Below are 23,545 nucleotides of genomic sequence, written 5' to 3'. Positions count from 1 at the left end.
TCTGCTTTTTTCTCTGAAGGAAGAAAAAACCCCAAAGTTAAGTAGAGAGCCTCTCCATTCAATCAAATGATTAATAGAGTTTATTTTATTTCTGCAGATACAGAAGATGATTAGCTGGTACAAAAATGGGCATAAAATCAATACTTACTGTTGGGTATTCAAAAATCCACTAAAAGTAATTGTTTGAACACTAACCATTAAATAGCAATATTTACAGAAACTAAGCACGAGCATATGGCAATTTCTTATGAGACTGAGTTAGCAGTTCTGCACAGCCAAAATCACCAGAAATAAAGGGAATCCTTAACAAATCTTTCGTGTTCATGTGGGTTACAGACAATTTCAACACTTCTGACAAGATGATTTAATGTGAAAGCAGCACTTGGTATATGATATGATTAAATACAGCTTGAATGAGTAATTCCCTTGCTTTTACTAAAAAAACCCACAATCCAAACAAAAAGCCCAAACCAAACCAACTGAAACAAAACCCCCTGAATTCCAACAAAGGAAATGATAAAACCTGCTTAAGCTAAGAAATGCCACAAACATAAGACAACTTTAAGCAGGAATAAAGCTAATAATGAAAAATAGGAGACACCTGAGATAAAACCAGTATGCTTATATCATATCTGGACAGTTGCTTACTGCATATTGCAGTTTTTATATTCTTGTGCTGTGGGGGAAGCCAAGTGTTCTCCTAGTCTGGATTTCATGCTCTTACTCTGATCTTCCACAAGGATCATTCCCTTTTGAATGGCAGCTGATCTACTGAACTATATGCAGCACTAAGAAAAAGTGAAATAAATACTAGCTGAAGTACATTTACCTTGATCTGCTCCGATCCTTGCGATCTGAACTCCTTTCACGATCTCTGTCCCGGTCTCTGTCTCGTTCGCGGTCTCTGTCTCGGTCCTTAGTTCGGTCACGGTCCCTATCTCGCTCCCGTTCACGCTCCCGTTCCTTCTCCTTCTCTCGTTCACGTTCCCTCTCTCTTTCACGCTCCCTCCTTTCTCGTTCACGCTCCCGTTCCCTTTCTCTTTCTCTGCGTTCTTTTTCAATTTCCTGTCTTTCTTTCTCCTTTTTGCCTTTTTCCTCCTCCAGTTTCTAAAAACCAACAAGAAAACTTTCATAGTTAATTTTGTAGTTACACAAACTGGATATTCCCGACGCAACACACAAGGCTGGTAATGGAAATACCAAAACCGCCACTAATTTTAAAACATTAAATAGGGCTTGGTGGGTATTTTTTGGAACTCGTAAGTATGAAATCAAAATGCAGCAATCACAAGACTAAGTTTTGTGCAAAAGCACAGATCTACACAGACCAGCAATCTCCAACCTTAGCAGAGTAGGGCTGGTCTTGTATTATGAGCTGACTATACTGCACATTCAGTGCACACAAGCAGTCATGATTCAGGTGGGACTCAAATTCTACTGGCCCTATAAGCCAGTTGGGTACAAGTAAAGTGAACTTCCAGCTGATAAAATTAACTCCGTTCAATTAGGAAAATATATTTCAGTGGAATGCTTACTGGGACAGTGAGTTGTTTCCCAAAAAGTCTTGGCACACTAAAACCATCCTAGATGAAAACTTGGGTAAAGAAATATATCCACTTACACACGGTGCATGTGGTTAAACAGTGAAGAAAACTGCCACTTTTCCCCTTTTCCCTCCCTAAAAAAGGTCTAAGTGTTCATTGGTAAGAACTGGACTCTGCAGAATGGAATCTTAACTTCCACCACTGCAAGATGGAGACAGTTAAAAAAAGGTTGGAAATAGCTCTTTTGAAACACAGAAACCAAAGGTTACCTGCTACAGTTTTACTAAAAATTGTACAAAATTGCCCCTTTTTTCATATAGAAACAGTTCTTATGACCAGAATTCCTATAAGACAATAGAAAATACATCAACAGAACGATAGATAAATCCATCCTTGGAAGCAATTGTTATGTGTTCACTTACAGATGCTGTGCTAGGACATGGGCCGCCAACACTGGATTAACCTTGCCTATTAGCTATGTTTCTGGGAGGAAGAGCAAGTACACGGTTCACAAATACACCAAATAACAACCAAATATACCAAATTTCAACCTGATGGATGCAAGAATACCACTTTGTGAACAAATATTGAGCAGAATAAACAGGTTTATCCCCTTTGGCTCCACGTTTACCATCACTGAAATGAAATTAAAAACTGGAACAATGAAACAGCATTTTTTCTGGTTTGTGTTTTTTTGTTCTTTTCTTTTAAACAAAGCATTTAAGACAACTTTAAAAAGCAATCTTACCTGATTAGTGTTCTTCTGCCATAGGCACAGAGACCAGAGAACCGACAAAGGATTACAGAAATAAAGCTAATTCACTAGTGATTAATGTATCCAGTGAAACTATGCTGCATTGATAACACAATACAGGCAAACCCATGTTGGATACATTGAAATCACAAAGGAAAAAGGGACTAAAAATGGTAGGAATTGGTAGAAAACTGATGTGAAAAAATAAAACTTAGATCCTATAATACACACTGGGCTGAAAAACTAATTTCTAAGGACTGTATTATCCAGGAGCTTTACAGTGTTAAATCTCAGTAAGGTCAAATTTTAAACTAGGTTGTCAACTTTTAAAAACAACTTACCTCAAATTTCATATACTTTTAAAGAAAGTTTACATACTGAAGTGGTTGATACTTACAGGTTATCTTAGATGTTCCAATAGAAATTTCTTTAGTTGAACTCCTGCTTTTTCACCACTCTCAAAAAATTTGTTTATGGTGAGATTTCCCAAGAGAGTGGGTTTCTTTCTTTTATTTAAAATATATTAACAGAAGTGTAAATAGACACAGCACAAGTTTTGGTATATTAAAATCCTTTTCTGAAGTCCACTTCCTTAAAATCCAATTGAAAAAATAAACGGGTGTATTTTGTAATCAAAATCTGACCTCAGTCAACTTCTGTAAACCTAAATAACAGTATCTGACAGGGTAATGGGATGGGAACAGTATCAGATAAACTGAAGTAATGAACAGAAATGAACAGGTAGAAGAATTATAAATCTTACCTTGAGCTCTCTTCAGACTCGTCCGTGCTGTAAATGGACGCCCCCTGCAATGCTGATACCCTGACAGTCTGTTGTTATTGTTTATAAACTCATACCAAAAACATGCAAAGGTTCACTGTGCTCACTAGCCCGCTGCTAAAGATTCAACAGCCCCTTTTAAACATATCCAATACACACAATGACTACTTCCAGTTGATTTTTGATGTTAAGAAATCCAAAATAGCCCCCCAAAAATACAAATCGAGGGCAGTGAAATGCCCAACAGCTTCTGAAACAGTGAAGCTTGGTTTTTTGTTTGTTTTGTTTGCAATTTAAAAAAAAGTATTACTCATTTGCATTTTAGTATCAGTGACAACTTGGGGCTTGGAATTGAACATAATTCTACTGAAGTTTCACCACTAAACACTTTCATATTCAATTGCTGAGCTTCTTTGGTTGACTTTTTCTAGATTTTTTTTTCCCCCAGGTTTCTATCTTGCAAAGCTTTGGTCAAGAGAAAAACAGAAAACATGTACATACAATAACATGTAGTCACCTGTGTTCATACTGATACGGTTGCATGAAAACATGGTACCATCCCCAGTGACTGCATGTGGTAAAGCTGAACAACATGGGCACAATTCACCTTGCTGTATCTTCAACATTTTCTTTAATGCTGATGTGGGGGTATTTTGAAAGAGAAGTGTGTGCTCAAAAGAGCAGCTTGTTGATACTTCCCTAGGCCAAGGACCACTCCAATCTTGTTGGGGAAAAATTAATACCAACTTTAAGCTAAACATGAAAATAAGAACATCACATGCATAGCTGTGCTCTCCGATCCGCAAGTATCACTTTCCAAAGCAGAAATATTCACATTTGCACTAGCATTAGTGGAAACTTCTGTAAGTGGGGACCCTGGGGTGGGACTTGATGTGCACAAACATTTCCAAGCCAGTTACCCCTTTGCATATTTTTCTGAGGGGGCATCCATAAGTATAATAAAAAACAGAAACTCATACTTACATCCTATTCCATGTTACTTTCCAAGCTGTGAGTTTCATCTTGCATTAGTCACCATATGATCTCTATCATAATGGTGGGGGTCAATGAATAGATTAGCTTTATGGGAATTTACAGTTCTTCCATGCATCTAAAGTTTGGTAAGTCTGGTAACCACTGACCTAGTTTTAATCTTCCCCCACTCTTAACTTAGAACTATTAAAATAAAAGACTTTAATTTAATTCACGTTTCATCTCTTCAAAAATCTTGGACAATGTTACAAATCTACCTAGAGAAACACACTCAAGTGTATGTCTTATACTGCAGCCCCGTTTAGCCTTCACTTATAAATATCTTGACTTAATGTATGTGTAGCAACTTAAGCTGCCTTTATTCATGCTGAAGTGAGAAGACTGAAAAATATTTGGCAGCAATCAAAGTCTTAGCATACAGATGTCACATGGGCCACTTTAACGTGGCAACTATCTTTCTCTGACTTGTAAAGGACTACATGTATATTAAACCTAATACAAACATAATTTTAAGTGATATTGCAATGTACTGCTAAATTTTAGAATAGTGGTTTTTTGGATTTTGAAAAAGCCTAATTTGTATCAAGTGCAAAAACAAGAATACTACCTTGTGTGTGTCTCTGAATTTACTGATCTCTCTTGATATCAGGTCTCTTTTGTCTTCCTCCATTTCTATAGCATTTATATCCTCCTAAAAAACAAGGGGGACAGGAGTAAAAGCATTAACAGCCATCTGTACAGACATAGGAGAACAAGAGAAAAGCTGAAGGTTAGAAGTTTTCAACCAGTCTTGCAAGAGATAAATAAAGTCCTTCTGCAGTACCAAACCTGACAGTCTGATGTTAATGAGTGGAAAAAAAAAAAATCAGATGGACAAGAGTCACAAATCTGGCAACTAGCAGTAAACATAGTCATTGTCAAAGCCTACAATGTAAACGAACCTTGGTGATGAGTGGATAAGGTATCAGTGGGGCCACTGGAAATCTGCGGAAAATCTGCGGAAAAATCCACGGAGATTTTTTTTTTTAAAAATTGATTGCACACTACTCTGAAAAACAATGTTTTGTATGTTTGTACTACAAAGTAATATTGTATTGCTGTGATCTCATTTCTTTGATTCAACAAAGTTACAGAAGAACCTCGCTAATTCTCCCTCTGCTGAACTACTTACAAACACACAGTGATGTCTCATGTTAGTAAGACTTCACTGAATTACAAGTGTACTACAGGATATTAGTACGCTACGGTAGCATCAGAAACAAGGCTAAGCTACACTTGCCAAAATAAATATGTATATTTGCAGTGGGTATGTCTTGATCTCATTTACTCGCTAATTCGCAGAATTTGGTAGATTGCACCTGCTCTTATAGTTAGTGCGAATTAGCGAGGTTCCCCGTGCTTGAAATTGAAAACCAGATTCCACTCACTCTCAGCTCCCCGCACACATTTTCAACTCCCCCATAGCAGTCATGCCTTCACCCAGAAGAACTAACAGCCTCTGCTGCTAACACCAGCAGGAGTCATCTCCACACCAAGCCCTTCAAGGGACAACAGCCCCAAAGCTGGTGAGCTTCCACACCCCCCCTCACCGCCCCCACAATACGTCTGCATCCACCTTCCCTTTCCCCCCCACCCTCAACAGTCTTTGTCTCCCCTCTCCTTTATGGACAAGAGAACAAGAAGCTAGTACCATCTCTTCACTCCCACCTCTATCCGCACAGGCCAAAGATGGCAACTTTCAAGTTTCTTGTGTTCCTTCCCAGTATGGAAAGGATGATGGGGTGCAATTTCAAGCCACAAGTGCTGTGTATTTTAAAAGAGCTCATTTGGCTACTCAACTGGCTCAGATTTGTAAAGTTCTACACAACACAGAGCTAAGAGAGTATTGCTCTGTCACAGGGACATACCCAGCACCCAGCTCTTCATGACTGCAAAGGTCTCTTACAATGTTTAACTACCTGGCATTATTCATGGCCATATATATGTATATTTACCCACAGGATAATACACATTGTAACAGTGCTTGCAACAAAAAAAAATTACAGCTGATAGCATTAGACAGCGACTCATTTGCAAATTGTCATCAAAGAAAACATCTTCTCCCACAGGGGGGAAGAAGAAAGAAAAACAAATTCTCAGCTCAGCACTTTTATACCTCAGGTTGGCCATGACTAACAATATTGTGGGAAGATAGACTTGCTCCCTGAGGGAGATGTTTCTTGCACCACATTTAAACTCCACAAGCATTTGAAACTGCATCATTGCCTTGGAATAGGTACTTTGCAGAAGACTTAAGTGGGTAAAAATCTTGGTCAAACAATTTTCCAATCTCTTTCATCTCTTTCCAATTCTCTTTCATATAAGGTGCAGAATGGTAGGTGGGAAAGCCCATTTTCCAATGGTTAGAAACTTTGCTGGAAAAGCTAAGTCTGAGTTTGCTTATCCTTGTTCCCCCTTCTCCATTTTGTTTTAATCCATAAAAAGGTCATTCACAGAAGCAGGTCTAAACCAGAACATTCATTCTTGCTTAACATATTTTTTTTTTTTGCATTGCACAAGATAGGAAAGCTGGCTGACCAAATCCAGCCAAACTGAGATGTGTTTAGAAGTGATTTTGTAAGGCAGGAAGATTACAATGTGCCTTTCATCCCCGAAGGATCCCTTCAAGGACATACACAACTAATGAAGTGCTTCCACATATGAGCAGACAGTTGCAACCAGTTGGATCAAGGCACACTACAAGAATGCATTCAAAAAGCAGAGAGAAGTATTTTGTCAAAAACTACCAAATTCGTGGCATTACAATAGCACCCTGGCATCTTTCACTGGAAGTGGATGGTATGCAGGAACTCTTTACAGTTGTTTTTTAAGTTCTTATCTGAAAAACCCTATAAGCATACACAGATTAAACTGCACTAAATTCAGTATTTCCACCTTCAGAGGGATGAAAGGTCGGTTCAGTCCCGCCCAGATTCAAACCTGTTGTTCCAAGAAGTTTATGTGCTTAAATCCCTAAACCATCCTGAAGGGATGGTGTCTATAACTGACTAGCTTTCAGCTCAAAAAAAAAAAAAAAGGAATTGCTGCTGACATCAACGCTTGTTGATTTGTTTTCTCATCAGAAGTTTAGGTTTAAAGTATTTGCACAAGGTTTGGCCATTATATAAAGGTGAGTTGAAGAAAAAAAAAATCTGTTTTGTCCAAAATCAAAACACATACGTCCTCCTTCTTTTCCTTTTTCTTCTTCCTGGGGTGAGAGTCAGATTCCTGGGAGGGGGCATTGAGCTCGCTGGAATATTCTCGTATTAAGACTTCAATGGCCCCTTTAATTATCTGATCTCTTCTCTTCGTTTCCTCATCCAGTGCTTCATCATCATCATTTGTTGTCTCTGGTCTGGAGTTCTAAGGAAAAATGGCAAAGTAACAGGACTTACCAAATTGAGAGTAATAGTTGTTTTATCAGAAGTTCGCCTTTCATCATCACATTCATGCCCCTACAGTATTTACTATAAAAAAGCAAAATCCCAAACAAACAAAAAAACACCATACAAAAAAAAAAAAAGAAAGAAAAGAAAAAACCCAAACAACTCACCACATGAAAACCAAACCACCTACAAATACGAGTAATTATCAATAGCATTATATTAGTCAGATCTTTTCACACTGGCAATACCACAGTTTATTGCACAGTTTTATGGAATGGATGCAGAGAGCAAGTGTAGGATTGCATAATAAAATAACATACTAAAATAGAACAGAAAAATGGTGATTAAGGCAGTAGACAGGAAAAGAGATAACACCCACACGCTCCCAGAAAGGCAATCACTATAGTGCAGCTCTTGGTCAAAAGTTTTGCCTTTTATGTTCCAGAACTTCAAGTCACTTCAACAGCAGTCCCTCCAAGCCTTCTACTTAAATGCCATGCAATACGAATGCCTACCTAAAACTTCCAAGCTGCAACTTCAAATTGGAGAACTATATTAAAGAAACATCATTAGGGAAAACATTCCTTGAACAACAAACTATTGTTAAAATTATTGTTGATCCAGTACTTTGCAGTTCCTCATCTTTTTGCCCCTTTCAACCTTGTAGGGAGGAAAAGGAACACAAAGAAGTGCCTTCCCCTACATTTTATGTGAAAGCAAGGAAAGATGATGTGTACACCAAGCAAGGCAGCCCACCTCTCGATCCCCTGAATCTTTTAGAAAAATGGAATCTCACCTGAGAATCCAGCTGGGTATCCCGTCAAACGATAGATGGTGGGTGAAGTGAGGGGGAGGGAAGGGTCTGATGGAGCAGCAGCTAAGAATGAGGGGGAAGGGAGGATTCAGTTGGAGCTGAAGAAGCTGCCAAGCCAAGGAGAAGCAGGCTGAAAAGAGCTAGAAGGTGGTGACAGGGGGTGGAATTGAAGAGATCCAGGGAGAAGAAGTGATCAGGGAGAGCAGCTAATACGATAAAGGTTTGCTTGGTGTGTCTCTGTATGAAATCATGTTGTAGTTTATACGTTTGATTTCTTAGTTCAAAATATTCGAGAAAATTTGAAACTTTTGGATCCAAGTGGCACCAGCACACCAATGATGGTATGAAGGAATTGCAAGCAGTTTGATCACAATGCACTTCATCAATACTCCTCAGCAATTCACAGCCTTTCTTTGCACCACCACAAAAAGGAGCAAAAAACCAGGCAAATCCAGTAAGACCCAACAAAAACTATGGAGTTAATCTCATTCTACCATACAGTTCTCATACAGTTGCCTTCACCAAAGTCACAAACAGTACCTGCTGCTGCATTACCATCAATCCCCCCAGACTGACTGTAACTCACAGAAAACAAAATTCCGGAGAGATGTACAAGAGCTCCAGAAATACTTTAAAGCTTGTTTGTAACATCAGCTGTGAAACACAGTATCACAGGTGATGCCAACATGAAACAAGTACAGAATGAAAGGGCAGTCCAATCAAGCCCTTACCTAGGCTAAGAGCTCGTACAGTACTCCATTCAAATCTCACAAAGTTCGGACTCTGCTTTCCTAAGCTATTGGATTTCATCCCAAACACAGGATATCCAGTCAAAAATATGTCAAGAACTTCAAGTCATCATTATGCCTCTACTTCTGGTTAGGTAAAATGAAATAAAAGTATCTGTGTTTGCACTATAATCTACACACATTTAAGAAAAATTCCAGACTGAAATTTTTAAAATTTACTTGCTACAGCATTATTAGAATTTTTAGTTTTCTAAACTAGAGCCTCTTCTCACTTTGACTTTACAGAAAAAAAACTGGTTTTAAGTTGTATCTTAAAGCACATACAAAACTTTAGGAGTTAAGAGACAAAGCCCAACTTGATTTGGGTTGAAATACAGCAAAAGTTCCTTTCAGCAAAGAAACAGACACCATTAACTTCAATGAAAGCTTGTCAATTAAGTATCTTTGCATCTCAATAAGAATTCAACACAGCAAATATCTGCAATTATTCCAGAGCAGGTCCTTAGCTTTAGAAAGGGATAGTACAAAAGCAATTTTCCCCTCTACTAAATGTCTGAAAGCAGCCCACTGCCTGATACCTGTCTCTTCTAGTGAACAATCTACTTCTTTCCTTTTCATTTATTTGTTCCAAAAGATCATCAATTCCCCTCAGACAGCAAATTTACAGATTGACAGAGTAACTTCTTCTAGGGTTTAAGCACTTTCAAGAGTTTCTAAACAAAAATGAGGCAACAGAATCAAAACATACAACAAATCCTACTGCACTTCATAATGAATTACAGAATTGATTCTAGAAATGTAGTTGTAGCTTGCAGGTAAGTTCAAACACTATGGAATTAAGAGCTGACATTTCCCTGCCTTTCAACGTATCTTCAGACTCACTAATGTGAATCTGGCAGAATCCTAAAATCAATAAAAGACACAGAAAGAAGTAGAAACAGACATGCTCACAATCTGATCTAGAAAGTAACGTTACACTGACATTCTACTAAAAGAGTGCAAATCACACATTATATACATACCCCATTAGATGCCTTTTTCTTTGCTTTCCATTCATCTAGCTGAGCCTTTGTCTTTGCATCAACTTTGACAAGCAGCTTCTTCTCTCCAATCTGGAGGTCATGGAGTAGTCTCAGTGCTCGTAGGGTAGAATCTGGTTCTTTGTACTCACAAAATCCAAAGGCTGAAATGGATGATTGAAATGAGAAGTAAACACATTAAAGCTCTTCAGGTAATTTACTTTGTTTAAAAAAGCCAGGAGTACACATCATTAAAACTCAACGTACACCCACTGAACTCATCTTTGATATAATTAACAGTCCAATAAATAAGATGGAACCAGTACACACGTTGTAGATGTCCCATGCCTGGAAACTTCCATGGTCAGGTTGGATGGGGCTCTGAGCAACCTGATCTAGTTGAAGCTGTTCCTGCCCTTCAAAGGGGGTTGGACTAGATGAACTTTAAAAGGTCCCTTCCAACTCAAATGACACTGTGATTGTGTTTGTAAAGATTTTGACATATCTGTCTTAACTAAAAAATGCAGTCTATATGATGACATCTCAGGTGGATTTGCAATTGTCTGATGACCAAGGGCATCAATCAACAGCTCATTGTTAAACTAGAGGGAAGGGTTTCAAACTTTCAAATATTCAAACTAGGTTCTTCACAACAGTTACATAAAACTGTTAAATGAGAAAAATATTTTTGACAGCAAAATAAAAGTGTGAGAGATAAAAAAACTGAAGAAATTGAACTACATCCTTAAAAAGAAAAAAAACCCATAAACCTAGCAAGATACAAAAATACAGCAAAAAAATAGTAACAAAAATTGTTTCCTGCAGTCACTTTGAAAAGGTCACAAAAATTCAATCAGTTCAACTTGACAATAGGAAAGGTAAATTTTACATCAGGAAAACCTCCTTCATAGAGAAGCACAATACATATTTTTGGAAGTGACTTGTAGAAGTGTTAGAATAGTATCTTTCTTTGGGGGCTAAGTCCAAAGTGGCAAAGCTTTCTCAGGAATAGTCTATACAATCATCAGCTTCAAAAAAGAAAGATAAGCAAACTAGGCTCCCAAGACATCTTTCCATTTAACCATTCTTAATTATATTATTTTATTCTCAGATCCAGAAAATACTACCCCTTTACTAGAAAGCATTTCACAGCTATCATTTTACAGCATCTTAAAATGTAAAATTATTAAGAACAGCAATGTGTCACAATATTAAAATACTGCCAGCTAATAAAAAAAAGGATATCTAGAGATTTTGAAAAGCATGAACATTTACCTTGAAGTTTTCCAGATGCCCCTTGCACTCTCTTCCAACTCAAAACCAAACCACATTTCTGCAATTAAGAGAAGTATCATTAATTATTATATTCAAAGCATTACAAAAATGTGACCCCTTTTTGCAAAATATTATAAAATTAAAACAGGGTAAACTCTACTAAAAATAAAATACGTCTGTATTCATAGACATCTATAGTGTCAAAAAGCTGTACTCTCCATTTTCAGATTCAGGCATAGTGGGCTGCTATTCCAGTGAGTGAGAATACCTCTACTTTAAGTTTCACATTGCTTGTGGGTCCTTTATTCATCAGCCAGGGATGAAATTTAATAAGCAGTCTGTGTACTTACTGCTAGAAGCTGCCGTATGAGCATGTCTGAGGCCTTCTCTGAAATGTTGCCTACAAAAACAGTAGTAGTGGGACCGCAGTTTTCATCATTTTCTTTGTTCTTTAAGCCGGGATGATCTTTTCTGACTCCCAAATGTTTTCCAACCATAGATACTGTGGTAGGGACTAACACCTATGAGGAGGAGGAGAAGAAGTTGTAAAATAAAGCATTGGACTGGTTTGTTTTTTGGTTTTTTTTTTTTTTTAATTGGTAAGACATGAGACTTAGGGATGCACCCTTATTTCAAATTTGAATTTTCATACAAACCTCAGTTAGGCTTATGGAGTAAGACACCAATAAGCAGTTCAGGCTTTAATACTTTCTACAACACAAAAAGATGGCCATTTTTTGGCAAAGGAAGCTAACAAAAGATAACTGAACACAGCCACAGGAGGTCTCAAGGTGAGCATACAATAACACTAGGTATTATTTCTCCTACAAATAACAAGTTTGCAACATTTGAGTCACTGGAAGTTGAATTACCTTACCTAATAGTGTAAAAACAAAGCTGTGAATAAAAAAGTAACTCTGGCTCAAAGACTTCAACAGACACATGACACATGATCTTAAAGCTTCCACACAGTGAATAAACACTACCGCTTTATTTAATAAACACACAACACAAAGCCTCTTTAGGTTAAGGAGCAAACATCTGTAAATTAACTGTACAAAGATAGGCAGGATCATCTGCTCAATTTTGCTACACTTCTTTCACCTAAGAGTTAATAGTTCTTATGCATAGCCTCTCTTCTCAGAACACCTTTCTAGAAGTGTCACTTACTAAAAGTTATTCTAATCACAAAACTGAATAATAAATTTGTTTCAGTATCTCTGTCTTAAACACACTGATTACCATGAACATACCCTCCAATAGGAGATAATACAAGCTATCCAAAATTTCTGTAGTTTGGGGAGATTTCATTCCTGGAAAATCACACAAATGGTAACTCACACTGAAGTCAAGAAGTAACGTTTATATTTTAAAGCGCACTTTTTTCCACCCAAAAACCATAAACCTCCCTTCCAACTTGAAATTTGTAACATAGACAAAGAAACCTTTCATTTGCTTTTCCACAGATGGATATTACATGCAACTATTCCTTTTCCTGCAACATGGAGACAACAACCTTATCTGTAAGCTTGTCAAATCACATGTTTTTGGACAACCTAGCAGTGCTGTGTGATGGCCTCATAAATCTGGATGAGGTAATGCCTCCAGGGTACTATGTCAGGGCTACAAACTCCAGAGTAAGACACCTGGAATCTCCCTGATCTAACTGTACTGCACAGGAAGAGCACACATGATCCAAAGACAAAGCCTTTCACTGTGTTGGCTTCACTGTATTTTAGAGAAGTATGTCTTCTTGCAAGAACAATAATTGCTTCACCTCTGCAGCTGTTGTCTCCAGACATTACTTCAAACTTTGTCTAGGTGAGAAATCAGCACAACATTTGCATTATAGCTGCATTTAAAATTAAGCATGTTCTTCCATAATATAATTCTGACAGAATAGAGCAAAACAAAAACACTGGTGACATATACTAAGTTTTACTCTCAATTTTATTTGGCTATAATCTCATCCCTACTGTAATACTTACAGTTGGAGCAGGAGCCATGATGCCCATTGGTACAGGAATCATAGGGGTTCCTGAGAAAGACAATACGTTAATATTAGTCTGCACTGTTGAGAACTGATGAATACAAATGCAATAATTGCAGACATGATTTTCAAACTAGACAGCAATTTTGGTCAACTAAGAATTTCACAGTACTGATTACCAGTAATTCCTCAAGCATTCCAAGGAAGTGAATATATAACATACCATAGGCATCCTGGTCACTTTCTGGTATTAACATTTCAACTTTGTCACACACAAATCTATTTCCAGAGCATATTCAAGCCACAGTATTGTTCTAGAAGACAGTGGGGTGATAAATGAGGCAGGGAATTCTTGAGAGCAAAGGCAGCTGATGCCCTACAGATGATCTCGTTCCCAGCTTACACAATTCCCACAAGTACAATGGTTTTGCACATGGCTTTAGGGATGAGGTCCTGTAGAGAACGGCACCAGGCTTCATGCCACTATTTATGGAATAGCTTAATAAAGGCAGCATAAAAAACCTCTACTGAGAAGCTGCTGAACACTTCAATTGGCAGTCTCCAACACCTAATTTAAAACAATACAGAATTTTAATAATATTCATTAATTAATATTAAATAATATTTTAAATTAATATTTAATGAGATGAAACTTCTTTTACACTACCAAATTCACTAGCAGCTTTAAGCACTTTCATGAGCCAATATCTGATCATTAGAAAGGCTCTTTACATGACAGCTGCTAGAGGTTAAATATATTAAGTGAATGGATTTCATCAAAACTACTTGTTCATCAGCAAACACATTGACACTTGAGAACAGTGAGGTCAATCTCATGTTCTTCACAGGAATCCTGTATCTCCTTTTTTTTTTTCATTATACAGACTTCCATTGTTTTTTCCCTCTCAATCCTTCCCTTACTGTTGTATTCAGAAAATTCTAAACAAATTTCTGCAACCTACTGCCCCTGGACTTGTTCCCCCACTCTCTCTAGTGTTGAGTCTTAGAATACTTCTCCTCAGACATCCTTTCCAGTTTTTTCCTCATCCACTCTGGTTTTGCTTTATTTATGTTTTTATTTTCTCCAGCTCTCAATTCTCTTCCTCAGTCACTTCATATTAAGGTCATACTACCTCTTCTTCTTCCAAATCATTTAGACAATCTAAACTGTATTGCTCTCCCATGTTCTCTGTTTTAATACACCACAGCATCTCACAGGCTGTAGCAACTACTCACAAGCAAGACTGGTCATGCAGCCCTATAATGAATATAATTATCACAATGGCTTTTAAAGTTACAGCTCAGCAAACACACTTGTGTTACCACTGATAGTTTCATAGAATTATCTGCCCAATGTTTAGCAGAAGCCACAAAAATCCACTGAAATATTGGGCATTGTCAGGAAATATAATGACCATAAAGGCATTGTTTAGCTGCTACAGAAAAGCTTGGTGCACCGAGTTTTGAGTAAGGCCTACAGACCTGGTCTCTGCAAACCAAGGCTGCCTAGCCTCACAGAACAGCACCTACATGACTTCACTGCACTGGTGAAGCAGCTGCTTTATTAGGGAACGTTGCACCCTCCACACTCTTTGAGTGTGGAGGTTTGCAAGGCATGGAACGTGGCTGAGGTGTACAGAACAACTGAACTCAACCTGCCCGACTTCCACATCAGAACTGGGGCAGGAGGGAGACACTGACTAGGCAGCGAGTTTAAAGGTAGACTTAAGAAAGTAGCACTTTTCACAGCAGTTAATGAACTTTTCAAATTTGGTTTAAGAGGTGACAGAGATGAACAGAGTAAAAAATTCCAAAATGTTCACAAATGACAGGTCCAGAAGAAGACAAAGAACAACCAGAAGATCATACTTGAAGATCCCCAACACTACCGGCGTATGAAGCAACAGACTCAGAAAGCAGACAGGCATACATGCCCACCCTAAATATTGCCTTCTAGTCCCATTGCCACACACTGCATCAGCCTATATGGACTGCAGGTCTGACCTATTACAGCATTTCTGGCATGCAAAATGGGGTTTTTTTACACCTTAGTGGTATCCAGTAATCTTCAGAGATTTATCAGAATCACCTCCTTATCAAATCTTCCACACTAATATTGGGAAATGCTAGAACTTCCTGTTTTCAGCAACTGTATTTTTAAGCAAAACAAACCACCTTCCTAACTTCATTATTATGCAAGCAAACTACTCCAGCTGAAAATCTTCAAAAAATTAAAGGCTGAGGTAACTAAGACATTAATTTTTGACCAAACAGCTAGCTAAAGATAATATTGTAAGTCACTACAATTGCGATCTTACATACAGACTAAATTCAGAGCAGATTTCATAAAATCTGTGGCATTTTCAGCTCTACTGATGTGCTCATACTAAGAAGTGAGATCCACATCCTCTACAAGACAAAATATGTTGTCTGCACAGGCAAGCAAATCATGTTTCTCTTATGCAGACAAAAGCTTTATTCTCACCTAATACCAGTCTTCTCCACTCTACATACTATTTAGATTCCTAATACTAAAATGAGACTATTTAAACACAAGAGAACAAAAAGATCTTTGTCACACATGCTAAGAAGCAAAATGTTCATAGCCAAAAATTATAACAGGCATTTTAAAATAAATTTCAGAAAGATTTTTTCTTAAGTATCTGGTGTTTTATACACTAGTATACACAAACTGGAGCTAGAAAAAATAAGAGGTATAATTTTAAAATTCAACCTGAAATTTTTGATGTCAGGATGCTACCTAAGCAAGAACTCTGCCTTTATCAGAAAACAGGTAACATCTCACGGTTCTCAAGAAAAATCTTTAGAAAAATTAATGCAAGTAAAATTAGCCTGATAAATGATGTGCAGAAATCTGTTTTTTTGAATGCCTCTATTGTCTAAAAAACACTCCTGTACAACACAGTTTAAGACAATATAGACATCACAGGAGTTATTTTCTGCAGTTCTTCTGATGAATTCTGAAGAGGTAATTCTCTGATGTCTTCCCCTCTCCCACCTCAAGCCATCGTTATATATACTCACAATGTACAGAAAGCAAGCTGTTTCAGACCAACAAGATAAAAACTCAAAAACCAGAGGCTGATCTTAGAGATGAACAAAGAAAAAAGGTAACAATAATTTTGGGAAGATCAGAAGAAATTATAAAGCTAACTGTAAATTTGCAAGATGTTTAAAGGAAAGAATACAAGAAGCAAAATAAAAGAAAGTGGGACATTAAAATGGAGAAAAACAACTCAACAAAGTTGAGTTGAAAGTTACTCCTCTATTTTCACATTACACATACTCAGCATACCCAAGAGTTTCCAAAGGCCATTACAATGGATTACTGTCAAAACGTTGGCTTTGGAGCACCTAATATAAACAGAAATCACCACTCAGCTTCAGTCTTGAATAAAGGCAAAAGAAAAGTCCAGTATTTCATTTCTGGTCAAATGTAAACAGTCGTTGGCAGACCAAAAGGAGCTTGCTCACATGACATTATCTGTGGGAAAACTAGAACCTCAACTGCAATGTACACAAATCAGAGTTACCAAGATATATTATTTACAAAAGTTCCTGGCTTTTAAAGGAATTCAGAATAATATATTAATATAACTTACCAGGAGGTACAGGTGGAGGAAAGCCAGGAAACTGTGGAGGTGGGATCCCAGGGGGAAGCGTTGGGATTCCCATAGGAGGGCGATTCAAATGAGGTGGAAAAGACATTCTTGCAGTCACAATCTGTAAAAAAAACAGAAAAGGAAACTTATACTAGTCAGTTCCCAAATGTGAATTACAAAAGCAGTGAAGTGGTAAATGTCTGTAATTATTTAAAATTTTTATATGGACATTCAACTACAAACTAAAACTTTTTTTTTCAACTTTTTTTCCCCAGCTATTCATTATGTTAGAGATGTAGTAAAAGTCTTCTCTCTCAATTAAAAACAGCACTTCTAAGGAAATGTATCAGAATGAAGTGAAAAACAAAGCTATATCTGATTCCTCATACCAATAAGAGCATTTAACAGTTTGTACAGTTTCTTTAAAATAAAGCTATCTTTGCAGTATTAGAAAGCAAAACTGATCTTGTAACACATTTTCAATAGAGCAAGTAGTTCTGTTGTACAAGAAATGATCACACACAATACAACTGTAGAACAAGACACCAGAAAGAAGTGGGACATTTGCAATGCTCAGCACCAACGGGAGCTGTATTTAAGATGACATTGGGGAGATTCTCAAATCCCAGCAGAGAGAGAGTTAAAAGCTTCAAAGAGGGTTCTGTGATCTATTTTTAACTTCCCAGTCCAAAAATCTCCTAGAGCACAACTTGGACATTAGCCCATGAGGTGAGGGTCAACATGCTCCCATAGAGAGTAAAGATCATTTCAAACACCCTTTTCTATTCAGATTATTATTTTACATGCATATTACTGACCCTGAAACAGAGACCCCCCCAGTCATAAAACACTCAAGATCACCCTTAATACAACTAAGGCATGCATTCTTGCTTCCAGTATTGTTTCAGTAACCTTACACAGTCAAGTCTTCATGGAAGGCTGGCCCTCAGGTCTAAAGAAATCAAAACTGGTCACAATATTGTTGCTGAGCATATACCTACATTCACAGTGCAGTGAGGAAGCATTGGAGAAATTCACACACAGTGGATCATGTGGATATGAATCATGAAGACACAGTATCACAAGTGACAAGAACCCAGTAAGCTGTCGGCAGAAACATTTGCGTTTCTCATTGGACTCTATAGGCTGCCTTACAACCTACAGTGACGGATCTGCACTGCAACTGCTTTCCAAACAGGCAACCGTGAGTCAAAACTCAAGCAAGGCTGTCTGGAGAAAAAGAGTTATGTTAAGCAAAATCCTGATACATGCAACAGAACTGTAGATTGTAACATGCTTTCTTCAAGCCAGGAACACCCTGGCACTGAACATTTTTTTGCTCTTTGCTGGAGACAGATGTAGCTTCCAGACTTATTCAAGAGCAAAGCCATTAGTATTAAAAACTAGAAGTAAAAGACAGTATCAGTACTCTACCATAATAGCAGGTACATCTGAAAGATGTAAAAAATTCTAATAACATAGCCACATAGAAAAACTTCCCTCAGATTCTGAAAACAACTATGAGAGATAAATGTATATAGCAGACTGGAAAGGATGAAAGAGAAACCCAGATGTATTTAGTAATACCTTCTAAAATATGTAATGTGTATGTAACGTAATGTAACCCTATCATATAAGTCATCCAAGGAAACATTTACAACTACATAAATTACACAAGGTATGTGATGAGGGCATTCATTAACCCCTAAGGGCATTTATCAATAATATCACCAGGCAAAACTATGAACACTCCTGTGACACAAGGTCTAAGATGGCAGAAGAAATAAGAGAGCAAATGTAACATTTTTCCAACTGTTCAATAAAGCTTTTATGCAATCTAATAAAGATAAAACCTCCCCTCCCTTTTAGAATCCATATGCCTAAGAACACATTTCCTTTCTGCAATTCCTGAATTTTTAAAACCGTATAAGAAAAGCAGCAAATATGTATGCCATTTTATTTTTTAAAAAGTTACTTACTGTCTCCTCAGACTACATGTACATCAGCTGACATTCATCTAGAATCTGGAACTTGTATGGTATGGAAGGGAACAGAACTCCCTTATCTGCCTTGGTATCACTACTTCAAACTTTCACACACACACAAAAAAATAACCAACAGAAAACCCACAAAATTAAGATCTTTAAGGCTCCCAATTCGTACCTACATTTCAAGCTGATAAACAACTGGATGAAATTCAAAGCTATTTTGGGGCAGATGGTACAAACAATAAGCTACTGGGTCTGAAATGTTTCTAAACAGGCTACAACAGAGTTGCACCATCGGAGGTCCACACAATGTTAATGCATGGTCTGTAAAACATGTAAGAATAACTGGCGAAGTAATTTTCCAGGCTGCCTGTAGGTGCAACCCCTTCTCTCACTCTGATAAGCACTTTATCTGAGCCATTGCTTTGGAGATGCCAACAAAAAAAGCCCGGGGACTAAGAAGTGCATCAGTTCTTTGAATTAAAAGATGCTGAAACATACCATAGCCAGTGGATGTTAAATATGCACAGAGAAGGGACTGTTTGGTTGGGGTTTTTAATCATTTAAATTAAAAACCCAAAGATTTAGCAGTCAACTAAGTTACTGCTGCTTCATAAAAGGAGAAAGGCAGTAAGAAGCGAACAAACTTAGTCTTTCAATCTTTTTGGGCAGATGATGTGGAACACACTGTTACATACAGGGCTTCAACAGTCCATTTCAAAGCACTCCCTTCTTTCTCCCCCCACCCCCCATAGATGTACAATTATTTTCACAGCAGCTAGAAAGCTGCTCTTACTGACTTAATTCTTACATGGACCAACCCTAGCAACTCTGCTGCCTGTGGCATTTAAGATCAAAAGTAGAACTAAGGAAAGCCCGGGTCTCCGTCTCACTACTCTGTGTAACTGCTAATGTGAAAGCAGCAGAGAGAACGCCGTTATGAAAGCTGTGAGGACTGAGACACCAGGAGTGAAACTGCTCACTGGAGAAGTGAGAGATCTGGACAAGGGAGGAAGATGCATCCAAGATACCACAATCAAAGGAACTGCACAACATATCCTTTTCTGTCAGGAGCTAGAGAACACACCAAAAACGTAGATCCTCTTTCAACAGTCAGAGGGGCTCTGCATCAAATTTCTAAGCAACTACAAATCAAAGGTTAGGTATGAAAATTTAGGAGATGCTAAGCTGGATCTATGTAGAATACACTTGCACACATCTCAGGGACAGTATCTTGAACTTCTCTGCAGACTGTCTTCCTACCTTGCCAGTACAGTTCAGTGATTAATTTCTGATACATTTACTGTGATCTCAGGAATGTACATGGTAATCTTCCAACTTCCCCAACTTATTCAAATGTCTAAATAAGAAACTAAACAGTCCTGACATATTTTTAAAACCTCAGCTGACTTAAGGAAGTATTGCCTCTAGTGAAACTGAATGTAAGCAGCATTCTTGACAGCTGCAGTTTAAGTAGCAGCTCTCTAAGCAAGAGTTTAACTTGTATGAATGTTACAGTGGTCACAAAAATACAGGAGAAAGAAAAGCAGTGGTCAACTGGCCCGATAACACTCAAAATACTGAAATAACATCTTTACCTCCCAAAATGATGGATTTATGTCAGGTCTCAGACTCAAAGTGCAGCCAGTTTAGGCTGCATCTGTGCCAGCAAGCAATACAACAAGAACAAGTCTGTTAAACAAAACTAATGGAAATGTGGACCCTAATGTCTACACTACATGTTTTGGGGAGGCCAACCCCACTAAAACAAATGCCAGTTTGTAGGTATGAGTGCATTTTTAATATATTTTCATCCAAAAGGAATCCAGCTTATCCACTGCAATAGCACAAACCAATATGAAATAAACTTCCTAAGTGATGATGACTGTGAGACTTTCTTCAAGAGCACACCCTTGATCCAAGGGAACACAGTAACATAGGTGAACACTTTATTAGCCTTGGGCCATTTCTCTAAGCTGCAGAATAATTATAAAATTGATGGCAAAACACCTAAGTTTACTCTATGCAGACCCAGCTCAAAAACAGCCTGAGCTATTAAGGCAAGTACTACATAAACACAGCTATAATATTCCAGGTTCAGCTTTGGCCCAGAAGGAATTCAGCTGCTTTCTACACTGCACTTCTGACTTAAGTCCTGGTAGAACCAAGCAATATGCAGAGCAATGTGCATCAATTTCCTGAAACTTGGAGAGAGTACAGGGATATATCCATAGGTTCTAAGGTTTGGTAAAATCCATTGAGACTGGTTAATCCTGTCATGGTGAGATCCCTGCTGGGATGGAGCTCTATCCAATAGGAACACGCTGGCTCTGATTTACAACTGATCAAATGCAGACAGCTCACCTTAGGGCTGGAGTCAAGCGTCTGAGTCCACACAGAACTCAAAACTACTATGAAAAAGGGTCACCGCCACCCAGACACCGCTGCCCTGTTTCTTCTTTATCACCTCTGACTCCTAGAAGTCCCAATAAGAGGGGACTGAGATTGTACTGGTCTGGCTGCACTGTTAGCACAGTAATTTCTTTTTAATCATAGCATTCTTTTAACCTTCTGTTTTACTGATCCTATTTTTTTAAAAATAGGGATGAAGAGATATGCCATAAGCAGAACCTAAACTCAATAAAAATTTCTGGTAAAGAACATATTTTAAATTAACAATTCCATCATCTAGTGAGGGCAGTGTCGTAATTCTACCAGTTACAGGATTTATATTAGTATCTCTGTTTAGACATCAGAAACTTTACGTGCAAAAGTTTTATTTATTTAGAAACTTGCAAAAACATCTTAACCAATTTCAAAGCACTGAAGTTCCCCATGAACCAACCAGTTGCAATACTTACTACTGCTACACCAAACAAAGTTAAAACTGTCTGCAAAACCCCTCAAGTCTTAATACACAAACAAACTTCATGTGTCTTAGGAATACATACATGAGGTGTCATAGCAACAGTGACAGTATGGCTGATATAGTTTGATTTAATTTTATCTGATTTCAACTTCCTTTCAGTATTTTCCCCAAACACTTCTTCTGCACCACAAAAAGTCTGTACCCTTAGTCTAGAGTAAGTTGCACAAAACAACTGTGCAGGCTGAAGAAAACATACACAACAAACCCGTGTATTAAAGTCTGTTCTATCACACAGGTTTATGTGTTGGTCCCACACCATGGGTGGATATTTAAGCCATTCCACCACAAAAACAACCTCCTAGTTTGTCACCCAACTAAGGTGCTGTTTATATTATTATTTGTCATCAAAAAAATCTCCCTAAAAGAAAAATCTTCTATTCCAAGCCAACTGGTTTCCTCAGTGAAAATGACCACTTTCTCAGACCCCTAGAGTTTTCTCCAAAATGGCCTGCAAGCAAAGCAAGATTTAAATGTTAAACACAACAGACATGGGGAGAGATAAAATATATTATAGATTTCCTAAGCTAAGAACAAAAATACCAGTATTTGCTCTAACTTGTTTTTCAGAGGTGACCTAGAAAGAGTTTAGTAATTGCTGTGGAACAGCCGCATCCCACACTGTTACTATGAAGCAGCACAAAAAGCAACGTGTTTACCCCAACCAAAGACTCAGTCCAAAAGCCCTTTAGGTAGAGGTCTATTAAGTATGTCATCAAAACTTTAAGATACTTGATTTAATTCCGAATTCTGTGCCTCTGCACCCATACAAAGCCCTGGTTAGTGAAGTAAGTGGCTTTCCATTCTAACTTGTCTATTGACTCTTCCCAAAACAGAAACATGGCTGTGGCATTACAACATTTACACGAATGAGCATTTAGAGGCAGAGAAACAAGCAAACACAAAGCACTCTGATCAATGCCACTCCTTCACAGAGAAAGTAAGAAACTCTCCTATTCTTCCTTTTAATTCGTTCTGAACTCACTCCATAAATGCTGATGCAATACCTGAAGTAATGCTTTCCTGCCACACACAAAAAAAGGACTAAAATTCAGTGTTGTGTGCATTGTAGTCTGAATGGGCTAAGAAATATAAAACTTTTGAGAGCTAACTTTCTCTAAGGCCGTTAACGACATAAAAAAAGAAACAACAAAACCATTAGTTGTGTTCAGGATATTCCCCGGGTTGAAACAAAAAACTCCCCTTCAAGCAGACAAAGGTCTTTTTCTTCAACGGAAAAAGACATCATGAGAAAAACATGCCGTGTGCGCATCACAACGGCTCCTGACACGGATGAATCACTCTTGATTATTTTACCTAGGACCTGCTAACACGTGTTTTAAAATGACCACGCCAATCCACACTAAGGACAATAACTTCCTTGTCGCAATATATCGCGTCTCCTACCGTGATCGGTTTCCCCGACGTGCAAGAGTAAAAATCCCACCCACAGTCCAAGGCGGCCGGGCCCGGGGGGCAGCGTCGGGCGCCAGCAAAGCTCCGCGCCGGTCCTGGTGCCGGGCGTGCGACGGGCTCCCCTCGCCTCCCGCGAGGCCGCTCCCCAACCTCCGCCGGGGCCGGCGGAATGGAGTCCCACGCGTCCCAGAGGGAGAGAAAGCGAACGGGCCTCGCGAGCACCGCCCCGAGGCCGCTGGCCCGTTCCA

At 38.3% G+C, this 23,545-nt stretch overlaps 1 protein-coding gene across 2 annotated transcripts in view; it reads right to left on the bottom strand.

Annotated features, from left to right (window-relative positions):
* RBM25 (RNA binding motif protein 25) overlaps positions 1-23,360 on the bottom strand; it is a 32,285-nt gene extending 8,925 nt beyond the window's left edge. Inside the window, exons 1-11 of one of the 2 annotated variants that reach the window (XM_005417556.3) lie at positions 23,289-23,360; positions 16,968-17,088; positions 13,343-13,392; positions 11,705-11,875; positions 11,355-11,412; positions 10,083-10,243; positions 7,292-7,474; positions 5,014-5,067; positions 4,680-4,763; positions 830-1,107; positions 1-13 (exon numbers count right to left, since the gene is read on the bottom strand). The exon at positions 1-13 is cut by the window's left edge and continues 141 nt beyond it. In XM_005417556.3, coding sequence (XP_005417613.1) covers positions 1-13; positions 830-1,107; positions 4,680-4,763; positions 5,014-5,067; positions 7,292-7,474; positions 10,083-10,243; positions 11,355-11,412; positions 11,705-11,875; positions 13,343-13,392; positions 16,968-17,073 — 1,158 coding nt within the window. In that variant the 5' untranslated portion in view covers positions 17,074-17,088; positions 23,289-23,360. The remainder of the gene's footprint in view (positions 14-829; positions 1,108-4,679; positions 4,764-5,013; positions 5,068-7,291; positions 7,475-10,082; positions 10,244-11,354; positions 11,413-11,704; positions 11,876-13,342; positions 13,393-16,967; positions 17,089-23,288) is intronic. The other variant, XM_014310919.2, reaches the window with a different exon arrangement.
* Positions 23,361-23,545: the final 185 nt, after the last annotated feature.

The sequence above is a fragment of the Geospiza fortis genome, unplaced genomic scaffold, assembly GCF_000277835.1.
Source record: "Geospiza fortis unplaced genomic scaffold, GeoFor_1.0 scaffold54, whole genome shotgun sequence".
NCBI classification, from domain to species: Eukaryota; Metazoa; Chordata; class Aves; order Passeriformes; family Thraupidae; genus Geospiza; species Geospiza fortis.
This window is presented reverse-complemented; position numbering and strand designations above follow the sequence as displayed.